We start from the raw sequence: 22,252 nt of genomic DNA on the forward strand, positions 1-22,252 counted from the left end.
TCTTACTCACCCCAAGGATGACTGAGTCAAGCCTGTGTGTGTGTGTGTGTGTGTTTTGTGGTATATTGTTATCCACAGGGAGTACCTTTACCCTCATTTTGGTTTGATCAAAATAAGACCAGTGGGGTGGTTGTCTCTAAACTCCTGTGAGTCAGAGACTGTCTCACTGTCAGAAACACTCACATATAATGTATGTGCGTGTGTGTGTGTGTGTGTGTGTGTGTGTGTGTGTGTGTGTGTGAGACAGCTGTGCTCAGCGTTAAGGAGAAATGAAACATTTTCAACACACAGTAATTAGTCATACTGTGCATACATGTACATGTAAACACACACACACACACACACACACACACACACTTACACCACAGTGCACCACATGGCCATGTATGCAGGGAAAAAAAAGGCGGCGAAAGACATTTAACAGATGTTTTTATGAGGGGAAACACAGATTCAGGTTTACAAAACGCATGCTCGATTTTATTTAAAAAAACAAAACAAAAAACACACCAACAGTAAAACTAATGTGTCCTGTTTACGTAACATTTACCAAACTTGTATTTACTCACATTTATTCAACACTAAAACGAGATATATCTAAAGGTTATTTACACGTGGAAGTGTTAATAAAACACGGCTTATGTCGGTATTAGTTTTAGAGTATCTTCTACAGAGCTATATTTTTACACTAGACAAAAAAAAAAAAAGCTGTAAATACAAACAAACAAACATAAAAGTCCAAAAAGGTTTACAAACTCCCGTGAAAACACGTTATAATATCCATAAAGGGTAAAACATGCAATGAAAGCGTGAATGGTGGTTAAAAACAGAAAACACCCCGGCTTTAACAACAAAAAATAATCTGAAAATGGTTTTATATGCTATATATATATATATATATATTCACAAATGTCTATAAGACTGGAGGTGAAGGGCTAAAACACAGAAAAATACAAAAAACACAATATGACTCCTGCTGTAGAAAACATCCAAACTGTAGCTCCGCCCTTAACGGGGTACAAAAAAAAAAAGAAAAAAAAACGAACAAAATAACTTGCTTTATAAAACATTCAACATGTAGTTTGTTGATTTGACCATAAGGGGGCAGCACGTTTCTAAGCATTATGACGTCCCTTTTTTATACTATATTCAAAAATACACACTAGAAATATCAACAAGCGTGGAGGAAACTGGGTAAAAACCTAAAATCATACCTTCGTTAAAAACCCGATCATGCAGTTTCTCGTTTGACCATTAGGGGGCAGCACGATTCTATACGTTTGAGTCTTTTTCTAAACCGTATTCAGCGATACACAACAGATATATCAGTATGACTGGAGCTAACAGGAGTATACACACAAAAATTAATCAAATAAAATGGGGGGGGGGGGGGGACAAACATAACAAAAAAAACAACGACAAAGAGAGATCAAACATGCAGTTTATCGTTTTGACCAGAAGAGGGCGTTTCTAAAATTTTTGACCTTCCTGTTCATTTTAAAAACTGTACAGAAACACAATAGAAAGATCAATAAGCCGGGAGGTAACGAGTTAAAATATGGAAATACTTAACAAAAAAATAAAATAATAGTAACAATGAACACAACAACTTTTGCTTGATAAATCCCCAACCTGCAGTTTCTGAGTTTGACCAGAAGAGGGCACTAATAATATACACATACACACATATACATACATATATACACATATACATACATATATATATATATATATATATATATATATATATATGTGTGTGTGTGTGTGTGTGTGTGTGTGTGTGTGTGTTTCCTTTCCGTTTCTTGTCTCTGAAGATTTTGTTTACTGCAGTTGTTCCAGTTATGTTTTTGGGTGGAAACGCAGCCAATCAGCGAAGTGACATGGTCGGAAGTCTAGACGTTTGCACTTTTACTTTCGCACTGGAGACGAATACGATCGTTAACACTTCTCGACTTAAAAATTTTTGTTTTAAAAAAAATAAAACTGCGACAATGAGATTTATTATTTGTGCTAAAATGATCATGAATTATTATCAGCTGCTATTGATTACTGAACGTTAACTGTCGCTCCAACCAACGAATCATTTTTTTGCGGTTATCAACTTTTTAAAGCAGCGGTATGTAATTTTCATAATATATCCCTCCGCTGACATTCTTTATCCCGTTCCTCATAACTGACTTCACCTCCTTTGTGAAAATCACAAATGCTTTTGTTTTGAGTCGCCGATGAAGGACAAAAAGCCGAGCAGGATTTCAGGGCCAGAAAAACGTACATGCAAATGAACTGAAACAAAGCAATTCGTTGGGAGCGAAATCACAGTTTCTGAAAAGCATCGAAAAAATATTATGGATTTGTAAATTGCAAACTGGAGCTTTAAATAAAATATTGTGAAAAGTAAAGTTATATATTTATTGCGAAAGTAAAGTTTGTTTATATGGATGCACAGCTTTTTTTCTTTCTTTTTTTTTTTAAAAAGCAAGCTTTAATTTTTTCCCCAGCTGATTTATGCGCGCGCCTGTGTGTGTGTGTGTGTGTGTGCATAAGAGGAAGAGCGAGAGAACTCTTAATGATGTCCACGATGGTCACAGTTCTATTCCCCACAGTACCTATATTACATTATTACTAACTACAACGGCGAACCAGGAACGTGACACACAGAGTGTCCGGAGAAGCAGGAAGTCCGTTTGTGGGAATACTGATGACGGAAATACGTTCTGACGACGTGACGTCCGCGTTGCAACAAGCGAACCGACCTCCAAAAGCATCAGTCCTTTCGTCCACGTTCAAGCTTCAGGTCAGCGGGTTATAATACATCGTTGCTCTGCGTACGTGCTCCGGAAAGCCGGGATCGTTTCATTAGGACTAGTTTCATTCGGATTTCTCCAACATGGCGGATGTTCAATTTCTCGTCAGAATCAATAAATCCAATTCTAACTCTCGGGCAATTTTCAGAATCAATTCTACACGCAGTCCACGGCGGCGTCGCCTTCCTCGCGCTCCTCCTCCCACATCTCGAACCGCATCTCCTCGTCCTCTACGGAGCCCTGGATCTCGTGTTCGCCGAGCTCGGTGGCCGCCAGCCTCTCGTGGGCTTCCTCGGCGCCCGGTTCTCCCTGGTGCACGCTGACCAGGTGCTTCCTGAGGCTAGCGGCGTCCTGGAACGAGCGCTGGCACAGAGGGCATCGGCACGGCCGCTCGCCCGTGTGGATGCGCTGATGGTGTTTGAGGTGCTGCAGGCGGCTGAGGCGTTTCCCGCACACGCCGCAGGCGTACGGCTTCTCGCCCGTGTGCGTGCGTCCGTGCTTGCGCAGGCCGTCCAGGTGACGGAAGCGTGCGCCACACTCGCTGCACGCGTACGGCTTCTCGCCCGTGTGGATGCGCAGGTGTGTCTTGAGCGCGCCGGATTCGCGGAATCGCCGTCCGCACACGCTGCACGGGTACGGCTTCTCTCCCGTGTGGATGCGCAGGTGCTTCTTCAGGCTCGAGAGCAGCCGGAACGTCTTGCCGCACTCCAGGCAGAGGTGCGGTCGGTCGCCGGCCACCTCGCCCATCAGCTCCGAGGGCGGGCGTCGACGCCGCCGGGCGTCAGGGGAGGAGTCGCTCGTACCGGGGCTCTGCCTAGAGGGCGCTGCGGACACGACTCTGGAGGAGGTGCGGAGACCGGACGGCCCCTGCGGAGGCGTTCCAACTGAGGAAGAAGAAGGGCCGTTATGCGAGCCGGAAGAGGGAGCATGTTTAGCGGCGTGTCGCCGGGAACGCGGAACGCCCTGCTCCTCCACCACGTGGGCGTAACCCTGGTCGCACTCGCTCTGGCCGCCGTGTTCGGCGTCGCCTCGGACACGCACCGGCCCTGAAGTTGGAGTCTGTTCCTCCTTCACCCCGTAGGGAGAGTGTGAGGGAGGGTGAGACAGCCGTCGATCACTCATCTCACCTGCAAACAGAAAAAAACTTTACCTTAACGTTCCCCTAGAGCGTCGCAGAGTCACTGTTATTTTACTTTCTCCTCAGACACACACGCTAAATATACGCACACTACTTTGAAACCATGATATTTTTAGACTAGTGTATTGAAACTGAACACGCGAGATCGCTCACCTGCCCTGTTGACGTCGTGGCACATGCCGGCGGTGTGCACGGCCATGGGGTCATAGTAGCTGTTGGTGACGGTGCCATCCGCCTGGATGGACAGGTGGCAGCTTTTGAACTCGTCCCTGGCCTCGAAGCCGTGGATGGCGTCTCCGAGCGCGCCACTCAACTCTGCCTCGCTGTTGGCGAAGCAGCGCGGGTCGGCATCGTCTCCTGCTCCACGGTGCGTCAGGCGACCTGCGTTGGTGGGCGGAGCCGGGTTGGTGTAACCGTGCTGCCCGGACATGGGAGGAGGAAGAGGAGGAGGATGGCTGCTGAATGGACCCTGCAGCTGATCGATCAGCTTCTGGGCGCTGCACAGGCACTCCTGCAGCGTCTTCAGCTCGCGCTCAGAGGCGTCCAGTCGTGCCTTCAGCCTCTCGTTCTCGCGCTCTTTGGACAGCAGCTCGTCCTCGGTTTCCGACATCACCGCCGCGATCTCGCCCAGCAGCGTCTCCACTGCAGAGGACAGAGCGGACCTGATGGAGGCAAGAATATACCATGAGGTTTGCATTTGCTGCCACTTAATGCAATATATTACTGTTTTATTAAACGTCTGATATTCCACATCATCTCAATAACCAATCACTCATCAGCCATCACTCCCGTTGACCAATCACTCATCAGCACAGTTCCCCTCGACCAATCACTCATCACCTCCGCTCCTCTCGACCACTCACTCATCACCACCGTTCCCCTCGTCCAATCACTTATCAGCACAGTTCCCCTCGACCAATCACTCATCAGCACAGTTCCCCTCGACCAATCACTCATCAGCACAGTTCCCCTCGACCAATCACTCATCAGCACAGTTCCCCTCGACCAATCACTCATCACCTCCACTCCCCTCGACCACTCACTCATCACCACCGTTCCCCTCGACCAATCACTCATCACCACCGCTCCCCTCGACCACTCACTCATCAGCACAGTTCCCCTCGACCAATCACTCATCAACTCCGCTCCCCTCGACCACTCACTCATCACCACCGTTCCCCTCGACCAATCACTCATCACCTCCGCTCCCCTCGACCACTCACTCATCAGCACAGTTCCCCTCGACCAATCACTCGTCACCACCGCTCCCCTCGACCAATCACTCGTCACCACCGCTCCCCTCGACCACTCACTCATCAGCACAGTTCCCCTCGACCAATCACTCGTCACCACCGCTCCCCTCGACCAATCACTCGTCACCACCGCTCCCCTCGACCACTCACTCATCAGCACAGTTCCCATCGATCAATCACAAATTTGATTTGAGTGAAAAGACTTGGTAAGTGGCACAGCTCAATCCGGACCCGTACCTGATAGTGGGACCGAGGCGGGACCTGAGTGAGGAGACAGACACGGTGCTCCTGCTGTCGTGCGCGTGCTCGCCCCTGTCCGCTCGCGCTCCGGCTTTACCGGGAGAGCTCGCGCTGCTGGGTTTCCGGTGCGTTCCGGTTTCGCTCGCCGGGTTCATGCGTCCTCCTCCTCCATTTTCACCCGCATTGTTTCGCTTCGAGTTCATCGCGAAATCCGGTCAATCCGTCTGTTTACTCGAGATCGGTTCTGTTGTTGTTGTTATTATTATTTTAAATATGCTACCGCGATGCAATACACAACGCTGTCAACCCATTCAGAATTCCGGTAACGGGTAACGTTATTCAAGCGCCCGATTAATCATTAACTGAGTCGCACAGTTTTCTAAAGAGGCTTCAGTGACTCTAATACACATTCCGTTCATAAACAGTAAACCAAACTTATTTATTATGCACCAATTCACCATAACAGATCCCCACGCCCGAGATACAGACGCCGACCCCCTGTTTTCCCCCACAATAAAACCAGAGAAGGCCAGTTCTGACTTCAGATTGGTCGAAAATCTCGTCGCGGGGTGATGACGTCGACCTCACAGCTGCAACCGCGACTAAATTGTCGTTTTTACTTTGACATTTTGTGTATCAGGACTTTCTAAAACGTACCGTAATAAACTAGCGACCCCGTAACAAGTTAGCAACTAGTACAAGCATTTAAACATTTACATTAACCCGCACGTTTACGTCATCAAAGTGTGCCGTGCGTCACTGTGCGACGGAAGCAGCTAGCAAGTGCCTGGTTAGCTTGTTAGCCACTAGAGAGTCGATGTAAACAAGCTACGAAAGGAACGTTAGAGAGCAGATAAAACGGGTTAATACGCCTTAACAGGACGCCGCGGTATAATCTGTAGTATGGCGGTGTTCTGGAAACAGGAGAGCCCAGGTTTAACTGTGCGGTTCTACGCGAACACGGCCAAGTTCTTCCTCTATGGAATTCTGGGAACTTTTCGCCTGGTCCTCCAGGCACGTAAAACCGCAGAGGAAGTGAAGTTAAATAAGAGTTTTAAAAAAACAACAACAAAATAAAAATAAATCAAAATAAAATGTAAATAAACAATTGTGATTCATAATTGTGTAATAATAATAATAATAATAAACTCAGAAGAGAAATGTAAAAAAAAAATTCTCACATAAACACGAGGCAGCTTACAGATAAAGTATCTGTTTATCCATTTATTTCTGCATTCCTTACTCCAATATAATAATTAGAAATAACGAATAAAAGTCGTAATATTTGTTAACATTCAATTCATTTTTTAAAAATGTTTATACAGGCACACAATATTAAAATATATATTATGTGTACAAAGTACAACTTAAGCTTACATATATGCCTAAATGAATGACTATTATTATTATTTCTGCATTTATTTATGTGTTCCGTAACTCTAGTAATCAGAAATACATAAATAAACGAACACAAATCGATAATTGTGAAAACGATTACAAGCAAAATTAAACCAAATATATATTCCTTTATCAATGCCCACACAAATAAAAGTCTCTTAGCAGATCACGATAATCTCCATTACATCCCATTAAAAAAACAACAAACACATCTAGAATAAGTTCAAACTAAGAGCTTTAATAAATGTCTCCACCCGTGACTTGGAACACCGTTGACCAATCACAATCGAGCACTCAAAAGCACTGTGGTACCATTTATTAGAGTAAACATTTTTGTAAAAATTTTTAATATTTGTCATATTGTGGCTTTTAGTCATTTGAGCAGCCTTTGAGTTTAAAGTTTTATTAAAGGTTAACGTGTATCATGTCTTGTCTTTTTCTTATTGCAAATAAAGCTGCACATTATGTCTTATTTTATATAAAATTACTGAGAAACCAAACTGAGTGTACAGCTGAGCACTTAAGGACAACAGCAGCTCTCTTTCTGGCCTTGAACTCCTTTTAGACAACCTTTGGGTCACGCCCCCCACCTGCTCGTCCCGTTTACATCTTGGTTACCTCTCACTGGTCCAAAGTCTTGTGGAGCTGGCAGCACTTTATTTAATCAAGTTGTTGTGTGTTTTTGCTGCATGTCAACATGAACTCAAACTCATTTGAATGAGAAAGTTCATGGGTGTTGGGTGTTGTGGCTCACGGCGGTCATGTTGTGTATGTGATGAGATGTTGTGTAAGGCCAATTCCGGCGTTGACGTGACAAATTGCAAGTGTATTAAAGGTGTGTGTATATTAAAGGTGCAATAGTCATCCATCCATCCATTTTCTATACCGATTATCATACAGGGTCACGGGGAACCTGGAGCCTATCCCAGGGGGCATGCGGTACAAGGCGGGGTACACCCTGGACAGGGTGCCAGTCCATCGCAGGGCACAATCATACATTGACACACCCATTCATACACTACGGACACTTTGCACATGCCAATCAGCCTACCATGCATGTCTTTGGACTGGGGGAGGAAACCGGAGTACCCGGAGGAAACCCCCGCAGCATGGGGAGAACATGCAAACTCCACACACACAGGGCCATGGTGGGAATCAAACCCCCGACCCTGGTGGTTGGTGTGAGGCGAATGTGTGAAGCACTAAGCCACTGTGCGGCCACAATATGTTGAACATGATAAATATAATCATTTAAGTCGTGGTCTCAGCACAAGTGTGAAAACTGCGCTACAGTCTGGAGTGCTTGTTTATGTTTATGTCATTTTATAGACACTCCCCCAATTGTCCCCCAACTCCTTCACTCCAATTCCCCAGACAAATCAGACAGATAATTAGCCCACAAGTAAAAAAAAAAAAAAAGCACTAAAACCAGAATAAACAAAGACACAAACATGTACACTTATTGTTTGCATGCTAGCAATGACAAAAAAAAAGCTTCTACAGCAGTGCTTCCTATTGCCTGTCCTCTATGCACTGTTATTTTAATGTGATTTGCTGTGCAGCATTGTATGTTGACTTTTCTGCAGCGGTATCCTCATGTCACCCACCCGCCTCTCCAAAAATTCAACAGAATCCTGTGTTTACCTCGGTCACTGTCTCTGTACTGGGAAAAAAAAATTGTTGTGAATGTGAGCTGTTGAAACTGAAAATATAAATCTAAGCCATTTTGGGAGATAAAAAGAAATGAATACTGGGATCTCTGCAAATACAAAGCAAAATACTTTACAGTAACATGTACAGATGATTTGTCCATGCACTTCCATGAAGACACGGCTATTGTAGGCTGAAATGTAAAAAGTCCCATCTTTATTGATGTTCTTAGAAGTTCCAATGATTTTGCAGCTAGTTGATGATTGGAATACACTGTCCGATCTATTTATACAATTATTTTATTTATACAGTCGTGAACCGTCCAGCTTCAGGGAGTCTGTACCCACTGTAGCCTCAGCTTCCTGTTTTTAGCTGACCGGATTGGAACCCACATGGTCTCCTGCTGTTGAGGCTGTGCATGCTGAGATGCTTTTCTGCTTACCATGGTTGTAAAGAGTGATTATGAGTTACTATACTTTTCCTGGCAGTTCAAACCATTTTCCTCTGACCACTCTCATCAACAAAGCGTTTCCACCCACAGAACTGCTCTGACTCAACACTAGAGACTTTCTGAAATACTCAAACTGATGCCATCAACCCTGCCATGGAGAAAGTCACCGAGATCACACTGGATCCACATTCTGATGTGTGATGTGAACATTAGCTGAAACTCTTGACTTGTATTGGCATGATCTTATGTTTTGTTCTGCTGTCACATGATCAGCTGATTTGATTATTAAATGAACCCACCATGACCTGTGACCAGGCTGAAGCTCTTACTGAAAGTGAGTGAGGGAGTTTCTGCATGACGGGGTGTTTCTCGGAACTGAAGACGATTTGCTCTGTAGCGTACTTTAACCATTTTTTTGTGGTGTGATCTCGAGTCCAAATTCCACCCGTGTCTCCAAATACTGGACAGAATCCTGTGGAAAAAACCCAAACAAACAAACATGTGCATTGCAAAACTGGGCTTTCAAAACTGTATATAAAGCTGAGCCACTTTTGGGGGGCAAATACTGAGATTTCAGACACTTGGCTGAAGAAAACGTCCTTACGGCTTTGTGATCGTAAAGAGTAGGCTCTTTAAGGTAATTAGATTTTTACTTTACAAATTCTTTCAATACACGCTTAGCACTGTATGTGCTATTAAAGTTTAATATCTTATCCAAGATAATATCTTATCCAACTCGCCTCTTATGTAATTTAGAGAAGCTTGTTTATGATACAAACAGCACTTAGTAACTTTAAATATCCCTCATAAACACAGCATTTAGGATTGAAATAAATAAATAAACAACAAGCCGATTCACTGAAGGGGAAAGGACACGGGAGACGTGAAAGACAGTTACTTTGTCTTTCGCTCAAAATCCTGAAAGCTAAAAATACAATTGTGGTCTTAGTTTGTGTAATTCGTTTGTGTGTGTCTCTCTCTCTCTCCAGAAGCATCATCATGGCGTTGTGTCGGTTTGGCCTGGTTTTGCAGTTGGTGTTGTGTGTCGCACTGCCTGCTGAAGCCCAGCCTCCTGATGTGAAGCTTCGCTACCAAAACTTCCTGAATCAGCATGTTTATCCTACAATGACTGAGGCTCAGTGTACCAGCGTGATTGGATTCAGGGAAATCACTGATGGGAACACCAACAACTGCAAAGAAGTGAATACCTTCATAAAGGCCAATATAAAAGATATCATTCCCGTGTGTGGGGGCGCCACGGGTCGTTTTACAAGCGGTCAAGGTTTCCCTGTGGTCACTTGCAAGCTACACTCTGGAGAAAGACGGCCAAGGTGTGACTACGGCAAAAAAGGTCATAAGAGCACTCGATACATTACAATAGCATGTGATCAGGGTTGGCCCGTGCATTACCAGGAAGACACAGTTGTTGTAGGCTGAAATTTTCAAAAGTCAGATGTTTACTGATGCTCTTAAAAGTACCTATCCAATCAATCTGCAGCTAAACTAATGTTTAACGATCCTGATTGATCTGATTTTAATTTAAAAAAATTTTTTTACTTCAGTGAATCTCTGAGGTGGTTGTGTCGAAGCCAGAAAAATATTTGAATCATTTATTTCTAGAATCTTTTATTTCTCTGTATTAACTACATTATACGTTTTCCAGATGTTTCACTCACATACTGTTTTTGTTCAGGTGGTTTTTGTTCATTGTGGTAACACACCTTTTAAATTGGACGGGGTCAGGGGGATAAAAAAAACAAAACAATCATAGGATAATTTAAACGTATGGGTTAAATATATAGTTTCTATGCATTTTAATTTATATTCAATTCTTTGTTGAAAAAAAAAATTAAATAAACAAATGCAGTTTCAACGGCGATTCTTTTTGAGGCCTTGTACTCGGTACGTTCACGTTTCAGTATTGCTGTACCAGACAGCGATGGAGGATTTCAGGATGTTTTTTTTTCAGTAGCTTTAATATCCAGCAAGCAGCAATTACGTTGGAATTTGATGTCCTGGGTGATTTTGAGATGTTTTATATGTGATTAATGTATTTATCTTATGATGTACTTATGATGTATTCTAGGGAGGAAAATAAATTTGTGTCACTGTGAAAAACACTTACAGACATCACATAAAATAAATAATTAACAGGATGGTATTAGGGAGCAGGAAGCAGGATTCAGTGGAATGTTTGACTGAGAGTTACAGCTGCCACATGCAGGACGACCGATCATCAACACCGAATGTGACATCTTGTAGGCTTATTGGACAGAGTCCTGTGTTTTATTAGTTTTATTATCAGCCTGGATAAGGAACATGCACACAATGGGAGAAGTCAAAGTGCAGACTTCCAGCTTTAGTTTGGGATTTATGTCTTTGTTTTCTATCAGTCACTCGATACAAACGAGGCAATGAGATGAAACGAAGATGAACGTCATTAAGGTTTTAAAGAGGAGAGATTATTTTCCTATAATAGCATGTCCTGAGTTAAGGGTCCGACATGGACTCTCTGGAAGATGTGGAGCTTGAACATTTCGTATCCGCTGAGTTACCAGTGACCCCTTAATCGTCTATAAAGCGTGTACAGCGTGTACGTGTTTGGAGGAGAGCGATGAAGCGAGGAACGTGAAGCCTGTCTACCCAAATAATCAGCTACAAGACAGGGCCTATATATATATATATATAATTTTGCATACAATTACTGCTGTGTAGAACATTGACTCGCTTTTGGTGTCATCAATTTATTCTAAAAGTTACATGTAGACTGTTGGTGTACGTGATGAGATCTTCTGTCAGCCTTTGTTCCCTCTCGGAGGTGTTTGAGGTAAGTGAATGCAAAAAGCATTAACCACAAAAATGCTGAAAAAGCAAGTGGTTAACATGGCCCCGTGGTGGGGTGGGGTGGGGTGGGGAGGGGGGGGCGATTAACCAGAAGTAGTGTTACAGAAGTAGTGCTAGATTTTGACGCCGAACTATTTTCTGTTATCTGACCATCAGGTAACCATGAATATTTTTCCCGTTCCTCAGAAATCCTACAGGACAGCTGAATATTTCACCCTTCCTTCACACGTTCTTTCCGAGCGAAGTTACACTTAAAATATATACAGTGGTGCTCGAAAGTTTGTGAACCCTTTAGAATTTTCTATATTTCTGTGTAAATATGACCTAAAACATCATCATCAGATTTTCTAAAAGTAGATAAAGAGAACCCAGTTAAGCAAATGAGACAAAAATATTATACTCGGTCATTTATTTGTTTATGAGGGAAATGATCCGATATTACATATCTGTGAGGGGTATCTGTGAACCTTAGCGTTCAGTGTCTGGTGTGACCCTCTTGTGCAGTAATAATTGCAGATAAACGTTTGGGGTAAGTGTTGATCAGTCCTGCACGTCGGCTTGGAGGAGTTTTATCCCGTTCCTCAGTACAGAACAGCTTCAACTCTGGGATGTTGGTGTGTTTCCTCACATGAACTGCTGGCGTCAGGTTCTTCCACAACATCTCTATTGGATTAAGGTCAGGACTTTGACTCGGCCGTTCCAAAACATTCACTTTATTCTTCTTTAACCGTTCTTTGGTAGAACGACTCGTGTGTTCAGGATCATTGTCTTGCTGCATGACCCACTTTCTCTTCAGATTCAGATCATGGACAGATGTTCTGACATTTTCCTGTAGAATTTACTGGTATAATTCACAATTCATGGTCATTCTGGCCCAGATGCAGCAAAACAGGCCCAAACCATGATACTACCACCACCATGTTTCACAATTGAGATAAGGTTCTTATGCAGGATTGCAGTGTTTTCCTTTCTCCAAACATAACACTTCTCATTTAAACCAAAATTTCTCTATTGGTCTTATCTATCCACAAAATATTTTTCCATTAGCCTTCTGGCTTGTCCACGTGATCTTTAGCAAACTGCAGAAGAGCAGCAATGTTCTTTTTGGAGAGCAGAGGCTTTCTCCTAGCAACCCTGCCATGCACACCATAGTTGTTCAGTGTTCTCCTGATGGTGAGCCAAGTTCTCATGAACAGCTACTGATGAGCCAAGAGCTGAAGCTAAACTACTGTGTGTTTATATACAATATATATAGGTGTTCATCCTATGACCGTTAAGCAAAATGCAAACGCTGCAGCTTTGAACTTTTTTACTCCTCTCTTTTAAGCCACTGGAGAACTTTTCTTCTGTGTTTTCTACAGCTGTTGTTCTTGTGTGTGTTTTACTCAGAATCTGAATTCCTACAGCTAGTCCCCTGTTAAAGAACTTGAATAGTTCAGCTCCATGGCAACCCCCCCCTCCCCCATGTTAACCACTTGCTTTTTCAGTGTTTTTGTGGTTAATGCTTTTTGCATTTACTTAACTCTAACACCTCCGAGAGGGAACAAAGGCTGACAGAAGATCTCATCACGTACACCAACAGTCTACATGTAACTTTTAGAATAAAGTGATGACACCAAAAGCGAGTCGATGTTCTACACAGCAGTAATTGTATGCGAAACTATATATATATAATCTTTTACATTTTGCTAATCAGAATGTTATATTTAATTATGATATTGAATCATTTATACATGATACATTTACACATTGATGAATATTATTGAGAGTTCTCACGAACAGCTCCCAAATGCACTGAATGAATCAACTCCAGACCTCTCATCTCCTTCATTTTGTCATAAAAATAACGAGGAAACATGTCGCGCCTGGCCATGAGACTGCTTACCAGTCAAGTGTCCAATTTCTTTTGAGCCTGTGAAAACGTATTGCTGTAATTTCTAAACGGTTCAAGCTGAATTAAAGCTGAAAGTCTACGCTTCAATCACACAAAAATGTATTTTTTTAAAAATGTGTTGCTGTCCAAATACTTATGGACCTGACTGTGTATACAGCTTTAAATAGCTATAGCTATTAAAATGAATCAGTAACACTTAAAATGAAGAGTAGTAAATAGTTACAGGATAGATATTATTGTTGGTGTATAGACACTGGTATACATTTTTTGTTAATTGTATGATTTATTCTTTGCTGTTAATTTTTAAAAAATGAAACACTACCTGTATTATAGATCATTTATTCTGTGTAATGTTTTCCTAGTTAAAAGCAGCTACTGTAAAATAAATGAGTCCATGCAGCCTGTACAACACCCAGACAGTGCCCAATTACAGCTCTGCTCAGGACCCTCCATCTACCCAGGATGCTGTTGCATACAGTGCATCCGGAAAGTATTCACAGCGCTTCACTTTTCCCACATTGTGTTATGTTACAGCCTTACTCCAAAATTCATTATTTTCCTCAAAATTCTACAAACAATACCCCATAATGGCAACGTGAAAGAAGTTTGTTTGAAATCTTTGCAAATTTATTAAAAATAAAAAACAAAAAAAGCACATGTACATAAGTATTCACAGCCTTTGCCATGACACTCAAAACTGAGCTCAGGTACATCCTGTTTCCGCTGATCATCCTTGAGATGTTTCTACAACTTGATTGGAGTCCACCTGTGGTAAATTCATTTGATTGGATATGATTTGGAAAGGCACACACCTGTCTATATAAAGTCCCACAGTTAACAATGCATGTCAGAGCACAAACCAAGCCATGAAGTCCAAGGAATTGTCTGTAGACCTCCGAGACAGGATTGTATGGAGGCACAGATCTGGGGAAGGGTACAGAAACATTTCTGCAGCGTTGAAGGTCCCAATGAGCACAGTGGCCTCCATCATCCGTAAATGGGAGACATCTGGAACCAGCAGGACTCTTCCTAGAGCTGGCCGCCCGGCCAAACTGAGCGATCGGGGGAGAAGGGCCTTAGACGGGGAGGTGACCAAAAACCCGATGATCACTCTGACAGAGCTCCAGCGTGTCTCTGTGGAGAGAGGAGAACCTTCCAGAAGAACAACCATCTCTGCAGCACTCCACCAATCAGGCTTGTATGGTAGAGTGGCCAGATGGAAGCCACTCCTCAGTAAAAGGCACATGACAGACCGGCTGAAGGACTCTCAGACCATGAGAAACAAAATTCTCTGGTCTGATGGCTTGAATGGCAAGCGTCATGTCTGGAGGAATCCAGACACCATTCATCACCTGGCCAATACCATCCCTACAGTGAAGCATGGTGGTGGCAGCATCATGCTGTGGGGATGTTTTTCAGCAGCAGGAACTGGGAGACTGGTCAGGATCGAGGAAAAGATGAATGCAGCAATGTACAGAGACATCCTTTATGAAAACCTGCTCCAGAGCGCTCTGGACCTCAGACTGGGGTGTAGGTTCATCTTCCAACAGGACAACGATCCTAAGCACACAGCAAAGATAACAAAGGAGTGGCTACAGGACAACTCTGTGAATGTCCTTGAGTGGCCCAGCCAGAGCCCAGACTTGAACCCGATTGAACATCTCTGGAGAGATCTGAAAATGGCTGTTTACTGACGCTCCCCATCCAACCTGATGGAGCTTGAGAGATCCTGCAAAGAAGAATGGGAGAAACTGCCCAAAAATAGGAATGCCAAGCTTGTAGCATCATACTCAAAAAGACTTGAGGCTGTAATTGGTGCCAAAGGTGCTTCAACAAAGTACTGAGCAAAGGCTGTGAATACTTATGTACATGTGCTTTTTGTGTTTTTTATTTTTAATAAATTTGCAAAGATTTCAAAAAAACTTCTTTCACGTTGTCATTATGGGGTATTGTTTGTAGAATTTTGAGGAAAATAATGAATTTAATCCTTTTTGGAGTAAGGCTGTAACATCACCCAATGTGGGAAAAGTGAAGCGCTGGGAATACTTTCCGGATGCACTGTATATGCACATTAACCCTTTGTTTTTAGCTGTACATACAGTATGCCCTTGTATTAACAACATAAACAGTTATATATGAGGCCCATGTGGAAACTGTGGACCAAAGATGTTGGGGCCCGGCTGAGCTGATCACATGGACCCCAGTTCCAAACTCATTTAGGACCTACATGGACATGATATCTGGGGACTTAGCCAAAACCACTCGGAAAAATGAAAAAATATGTTCTTTCTCGATTAAACAAGAACTTGCTTACTGATATTCAGCTATAGACAAAGCTACAGCACCGAAACTAAGCTATTGATGCATCACGCTGTACATTTTACAAAAATTCTGACAAATAGTTCAATCATGACACTTCTTTTCGGAAAAACGTCCTGTTTTTCCACTAAATTTCAACACATAGGCTAAAACCAGTATTATCTGATTACATTTGCTTTTGTAAAAAAGAAGAAAAGAAAAGAAAAGAAAAAAACAACAACCCAGAATGTGGATTTCATCTGGCCTAATGTTTTCCGTGGAGCCGAACTATTCAAGTTCTTTGAACAGGGGACTAGCTGGAGGAATTCAGATTCTGAGTAAAACACACACAAGAACAACAACAGCTGAAGAAAACTCAGAAGAAAAGTTCTCCAGCGGTTGACACCAAAGAAGCTGCTGAAGGTGTCAAAGCACACAATGGTTTAAAAAAAAACAGTTCAAAGCTGCAACGTTTGTATTTTGCTTAACGGTCATAGGATGAACACCTATATATGCTGTATATAAACACACACACACACACACTCACACACTCATGCTCTGAATAGAAGGTAAGCTTCAGCTCTTCAACATTTTGTCATTTAACTTTGATATTTTGGAAACTGTCATCTTGGCATGCTTTTGGGTTTTGATTCATTTTCAATAGGTTTTGATGATTCTCTGACTGTGAACGATCATCTCCTTATCTTCTGATCTTCTCGACTGCGACTCTTCAGTCCTCTCTTGCTGGTAAGGGTCTCAATCTTTTTCTCCTCGACACACACATTTAATAGGAGGAAATGCTGAAATACTGGGGAGAGGTTTAGAGTTCAAGTGCTTTATGAAAGATTTCTACAAATACAACGCTAGAAGAAAGACACTGACTTGGCAGTACGACACTGGGGTCAGATTACTTCACTTTCGAACTAAACTAACCGTATATATTCGTATATCATCGTTTCTATGGTAAAAGCATACACAGGGGCTTGTATGGCTCCAAGTGTGTCGTTGCTGATATGGTAAATGTTTCTGTAAGGAGACGGATATTTAACATTAAACAACACTTTGCAACTTGAAATATCCCTCATAAACACGGCATTTAGGATTAAAATAAATAAACAATGCACAGATTCACCGAAGGGGAAAGGACACGGGAGACGTGAAAGACAATTACTTTTGCTTTCGCTCAAAATCCTGAAAGCTAAAAATACAAGCGTTTTAGATTGTGTAATTTTGTTCGGTGTCTCTCTGCGCAGACTTCATCATGGAGATCCGTGTGTTCGGACTGGTTTTGTTGTTGGTGTTGTGCACTGCACTGCCTGCTGAAGCCCAGAACTGGGCGGCATTCAAAAAGAAGCATATTTACCCGAGCATGGATGAGAGAAGATGTACCGACACGATCAACGACAGGGAAATCAATTCTGGTGGCAGATGCAAAAAGATGAACAGCTTCATACTGGCCACAGAATCTCAGGTTAAGGCTGTATGTGAGAAAGGCGGCAGGCCTGTGGGAGGAAATCTTTATGAAAGCAACAATCCTTTTCTTGTGGTCACTTGCAGCCTGGAGCCAGGAAGCAACCCATGTAAATATAACGGTCCAAAGAGTACTCGATGCATTACAATAGCATGTGAGAAGGGTTTTCCCGTGCATTATGAGCGTGAAAGACCTGGTCAATCAGGTCGACCCTGCAATTAAAACCCCTAACATTTGGTGATGTTCTTCAAACTAAACGCGATCTCAAATAAAATACTTCCTACATATACAACCTATTGATTAATGAATCTCTGAGGTGGTGGAGCTGAAGGTAGAAAGACAATTGTATGGCTTTGATGATCTTTTATTTCTCTGTACTCTATATTTCTCTAAATGAAGGTTTGTGGTCTATTATAAAGTCATGTGTGATTGCACTGTACTCTACTGATATGTCAAACATATGGTGTGAGAACTGTACAACAAATACATCACTGTTTATTGGTATGTAATAATATTTTATATAATCAAACAAAAAAAAGAAAAGCTTTCAAATGTATCATTTCCATTCACTTTAAAATCAACTCCTGTCATCTTCATTAAAACGTATAAGGCATTGCAAAACCATTTTATCTGCTGTGTGATGTGTGGATTTGTTCTCTATGAAGAAAGCAGGTCAGTTTTATATCTCTGAAACACACTGAAGCTCGTCACGTCTACTTGTGACGATTAGACACGAATACGGTCAGGTCCATAAATATGTGGACACCCTTTCAGCTGTGCACTGAACCTGCAGACTTCCAGCTTTCATTTGAACACACGGCTGTTGTTGATAGAGGAGGAAATGCAAAAGGTCCAGTGGTCTTAAAAGTACTTCTGCAGCTAGACCAATGTGAAACAAATACACCACAGTTCTTGTTCAGGTGAGATTTCATATAAATGCATAATTTCTATGGTTTTTTAAGCCATATTAATTTTTCTTTGTTTAATCGGGTGAAATCGATTTCTTCCTTTCTTTATCAAACGATTTCTTTTAAATGCAGTTTGTCTCTGATATTTTGCACCACTGGTATCAGCACTGCCAAATGTTCATGAACTTAAAACTGCAAGCTGCAACATGCTTTAATATGAATATTTCATATCAGTTTATGTATTAAATGTATTAAAACCCCATAAAAAAAAACTTTCAACTCTAAAGATTCCAATACATGATATTTTATAAAACATCAATATCTCATGAATTAATGATTCAATATAATAATCCAGTATAAGATTCTGATCACTTCCAATAATCACATGGCTGTTGGGAACTGTTGCTTTGACAGTCCCTGAGTTAGGGACCATTAGGAAATAGAAATTATCATTTTAAACTCATATCTAAACCACTTCAAACCACTGGATGGCGCCACTGTCCATGTTTGTGAACCCTATGGAGTTATTTTTGAAAGTGGTCTGATCTTCATCTATGCCACAATTACAGACAATCACCAATCGGACTAAACTAATAACACACAAACATGCGAAGTTAGAGTAATTAGAGATGTTCCTCCACTCTTCCACCGAGGCATTTGCAAGTTTTTGATCACGTCTGAGGGACACAAGGTTACGTGTAATTTTCCACTACGAGGACGATCAGTTGTCCTTTCTGTCTCTCTGTAGCACCGTCTTATGTGTCTTACATTACAGACATTGCAGTTTATTGCTCTGGACACATCTGCAGTCCTCATGCCTCCCTGCAGCAGGTCTATGGCATGTTCACGCAGGTGAGCAGGAACCCTAAACATCTTTCTTCTGGTGTTTTTCAGAGTCAGTAGAAAGGTCTCTTTAGTGTCCTAACTTATTGTAACCGTGACCTTAATCGCCTACCTAAAACATTAATACATTAATCCCATATAAAACGTTTCAATATCCCACAGTACATCAAATTACTGTACGTTAATGGATAGGAATTTATAGGAAGTCATTTCGAGTCATTAATTGCACTAATAGGAAACTAATAATAGGGTTTAATAATAATAATAAAAAAACAACGAATTCCGTATGTGTACGTCATGACGTGTGTTCAGTGAAATGCAGAAACGCAGAATATATAAAAACACCTCCGCGTGTGTGGACGAGGCAGCAGTGAGGAAACAGGATCCTGGACAGATGTGCTCTGTGACAGCTGTAAATAACAGACTGAAATCGTTCTTCAAATGAAAGATCATTAATGGCGGGTCGACGACACGATTTACGACTCTGAGTCCTGTAAATCCCGGAGGTGTGACCTCAGATAGTCACGAATTTCTGAGCCCTTGTTACATTCGAATCCCGTTTACAATTTGGTAAACATGTACCACAACATCTTGTAGGCTTTTGGTCCTGTGGTTTATTAGTTTTATTATCAGCCTCGATAAGGAACATAAACACAATGGGAGGTTTAATTGCTGGATGAAATGGTATATAAGGTGTGAGGAGAGGCGAGTGCTTTATGGACGATTCTACAAATACAACACTGGAAAGAAGACACTTACTTGCTGGTCTGATTCCCTCATTTTTTAAGGTAAATATTATTTATTTATTAATTTTATTTATTATTTTTATAATATAGTATGGTTATAACATTTGTTCGGTTCTCTCTGCGCAGACTTCATCATGGAGATCCGTGTGTTCGGACTGGTTTTGTTGTTGGTGTTGTGCGCTGCACTGCCTGCTGAAGCCCAGAACTGGGCGGCATTCAAAAAGAAGCATATTTACCCGAGCATGGATGAGAGAAGATGTACCGACACGATCAACGACAGGGAAATCAATTCTGGTGGCAGATGCAAAAAGATGAACAGCTTCATACTGGCCACAGAATCTCAGGTTAAGGCTGTATGTAAGAAAGGCGGCAGGCCTGTGGGAGGAAATCTTTATGAAAGCAACAATCCTTTTCTTGTGGTCACTTGCAGCCTGGAGCCAGGAAGCAATCCATGTAAATATAACGGTCCAAAGAGTACTCGATGCATTACAATAGCATGTGAGAAGGGTTTTCCCGTGCATTATGAGCGTGAAAGACCTTGTTAATTAAATCAAGGCTGCGATTTAAAACGCCAAACGTTTGGTGATGTTCTTCAAACTAAACGCAATCTCAAATAAAATACTTCCTACATATACAACCTACTGCTTAATGAATCTCTGAGGTGGTGGAGCTGAAGGTAGAAAGACAATTGTATGGCTTTGATGATCTTTTATTTCTCTGTACTCTATATTTCTCTAAATGAAGGTTTGTGGTCTATTATAAAGTCATGTGTGATTGCACTGTACTCTACTGATATGTCAAACATATGGTGTGAGAACTGTACAACAAATACATCACTGTTTATTGGTATGTAATAATATTTTATATAATCAAACAAAAAAAAAGAAAAGCTTTCAAATGTATCATTTCCATTCACTTTAAAATCAACTCCTGTCATCTTCATTAAAACGTATAAGGCATTGCAAAACCATTTTGTCTGCTGTGTGATGTGTGGATTTGTTCTCTATGAAGAAAGCAGGTCAGTTTTATATCTCTGAAACACACTGAAGCTCGTCACGTCTACGTGTGACGATTAGACACGAATACGGTCAGGTCCATAAATATGTGGACACCCTTTCAGCTGTGCACTGAACCTGCAGACTTCCAGCTTTCATTTGAACACACGGTTGTTGTTGATAGAGGAGGAAATGCAAAAGGTCCAGTGGTCTTAAAAGTACTTCTGCAGCTAGACCAATGTGAAACAAATACACCACAGTTCTTGTTCAGGTGAGATTTCATATAAATGCGTAATTTCTATGGTTTTTTAAGCCATATTAATTTTTCTTAATCGGGTGAATCGGGTAAAGCGTGTACAGCGTGTACGTGTTTGGAGGAGAGCGATGAAGCGAGGAACGTGAAGCCTGTCTACCCAAATAATCAGCTACAAAACAGGGCCTATATACAGTATCTCACAAAAGTGAGTACACCCCTCACATTTTTGTAAATATTTGATTATATCTTTTCATGTGACAACACTGAAGAAATGACACTTTGCTACAATGTAAAGTAGTGAGTGTACAGCTTGTGTAACAGTGTAAATTTGCTGTCCCCTCAAAATAACTCAACACACAGCCATTAATGTCTAAACCACTGGCAACAAAAGTGAGTGATGGTCAGATAACAGGAAAATAGTTCGGCGTCAAAATCCAGCACTACTTCTGTAACACCACTTCTGGTTAATCACCCCCCCCCCCCCCACCCCCACCCTATCATGGGGCCATGTTAACCACTCGCTTTTTCCGCGTCTTTGTGGTTAATGCTTTTTGCAATTACTTACCTCAAACACCTCCGAGAGGGAACAAAGGCTGACAGAAGATCTCATCATTTACACCAACAGTCTACATGTAACTTTTAGAATAAACTGATGACACCAAAAGTGAGTCGATGTACTACACAGCAGTAATTGTATGCGAAACTATATATATATATATATATATATATATATATATATATATATATAATCTTTTACATTTTGCTAATCAGAATGTTATATTTAATTATGATATTGAATCATTTATACATGATACATTTACACATTGATGAATATTATTGAGAGTTCTCACGAACAGCTCCCAAATGCACTCGGAATCAACTCCAGACCTCTCATCTCCTTCATTTTGTCATAAAATAACGAGGAAACATGTCGCACCTGGCCATGAGACTGCTTACCAGTCAAGTGTCCAATTTCTTTTGAGCCTGTGAAAATGCACTGCTGTAATTCCTAAACGGTTCAAGCTGAATTAAAACTGAAAGTCTACACTTCAATCACGTCTTATTT

General features: G+C 41.7%; 1 protein-coding gene and 1 long non-coding RNA gene across 2 annotated transcripts; one reads left to right on the forward strand and one right to left on the reverse strand.

Moving 5' to 3' along the window:
- Positions 1–284: 284 nt before the first annotated feature.
- Positions 285–7,112, reverse strand: si:ch1073-224n8.1 (zinc finger protein GLI4). Its single transcript, XM_053617495.1, has 3 exons — positions 5,430–7,112; positions 4,093–4,601; positions 285–3,928 (listed from the first exon to the last, which is right to left on the reverse strand). Exons 1-3 carry the CDS (start codon positions 5,633–5,635, stop codon positions 2,958–2,960), a joined length of 1,686 nt encoding a protein of 561 aa, XP_053473470.1. The 5' UTR covers positions 5,636–7,112; the 3' UTR covers positions 285–2,957.
- A 2,084-nt stretch (positions 7,113–9,196) lies between these two features.
- LOC128603257 (uncharacterized) lies at positions 9,197–10,804 on the forward strand. The gene is made up of 2 exons (XR_008385002.1): positions 9,197–9,568; positions 9,921–10,804. It is a non-coding gene; the product is annotated as an uncharacterized LOC128603257 (long non-coding RNA).
- The last annotated feature ends 11,448 nt before the right edge of the window (positions 10,805–22,252 follow it).

This window comes from Ictalurus furcatus, chromosome 28, assembly GCF_023375685.1.
Source record: "Ictalurus furcatus strain D&B chromosome 28, Billie_1.0, whole genome shotgun sequence".
In the NCBI taxonomy this organism is placed as follows: Eukaryota; Metazoa; Chordata; class Actinopteri; order Siluriformes; family Ictaluridae; genus Ictalurus; species Ictalurus furcatus.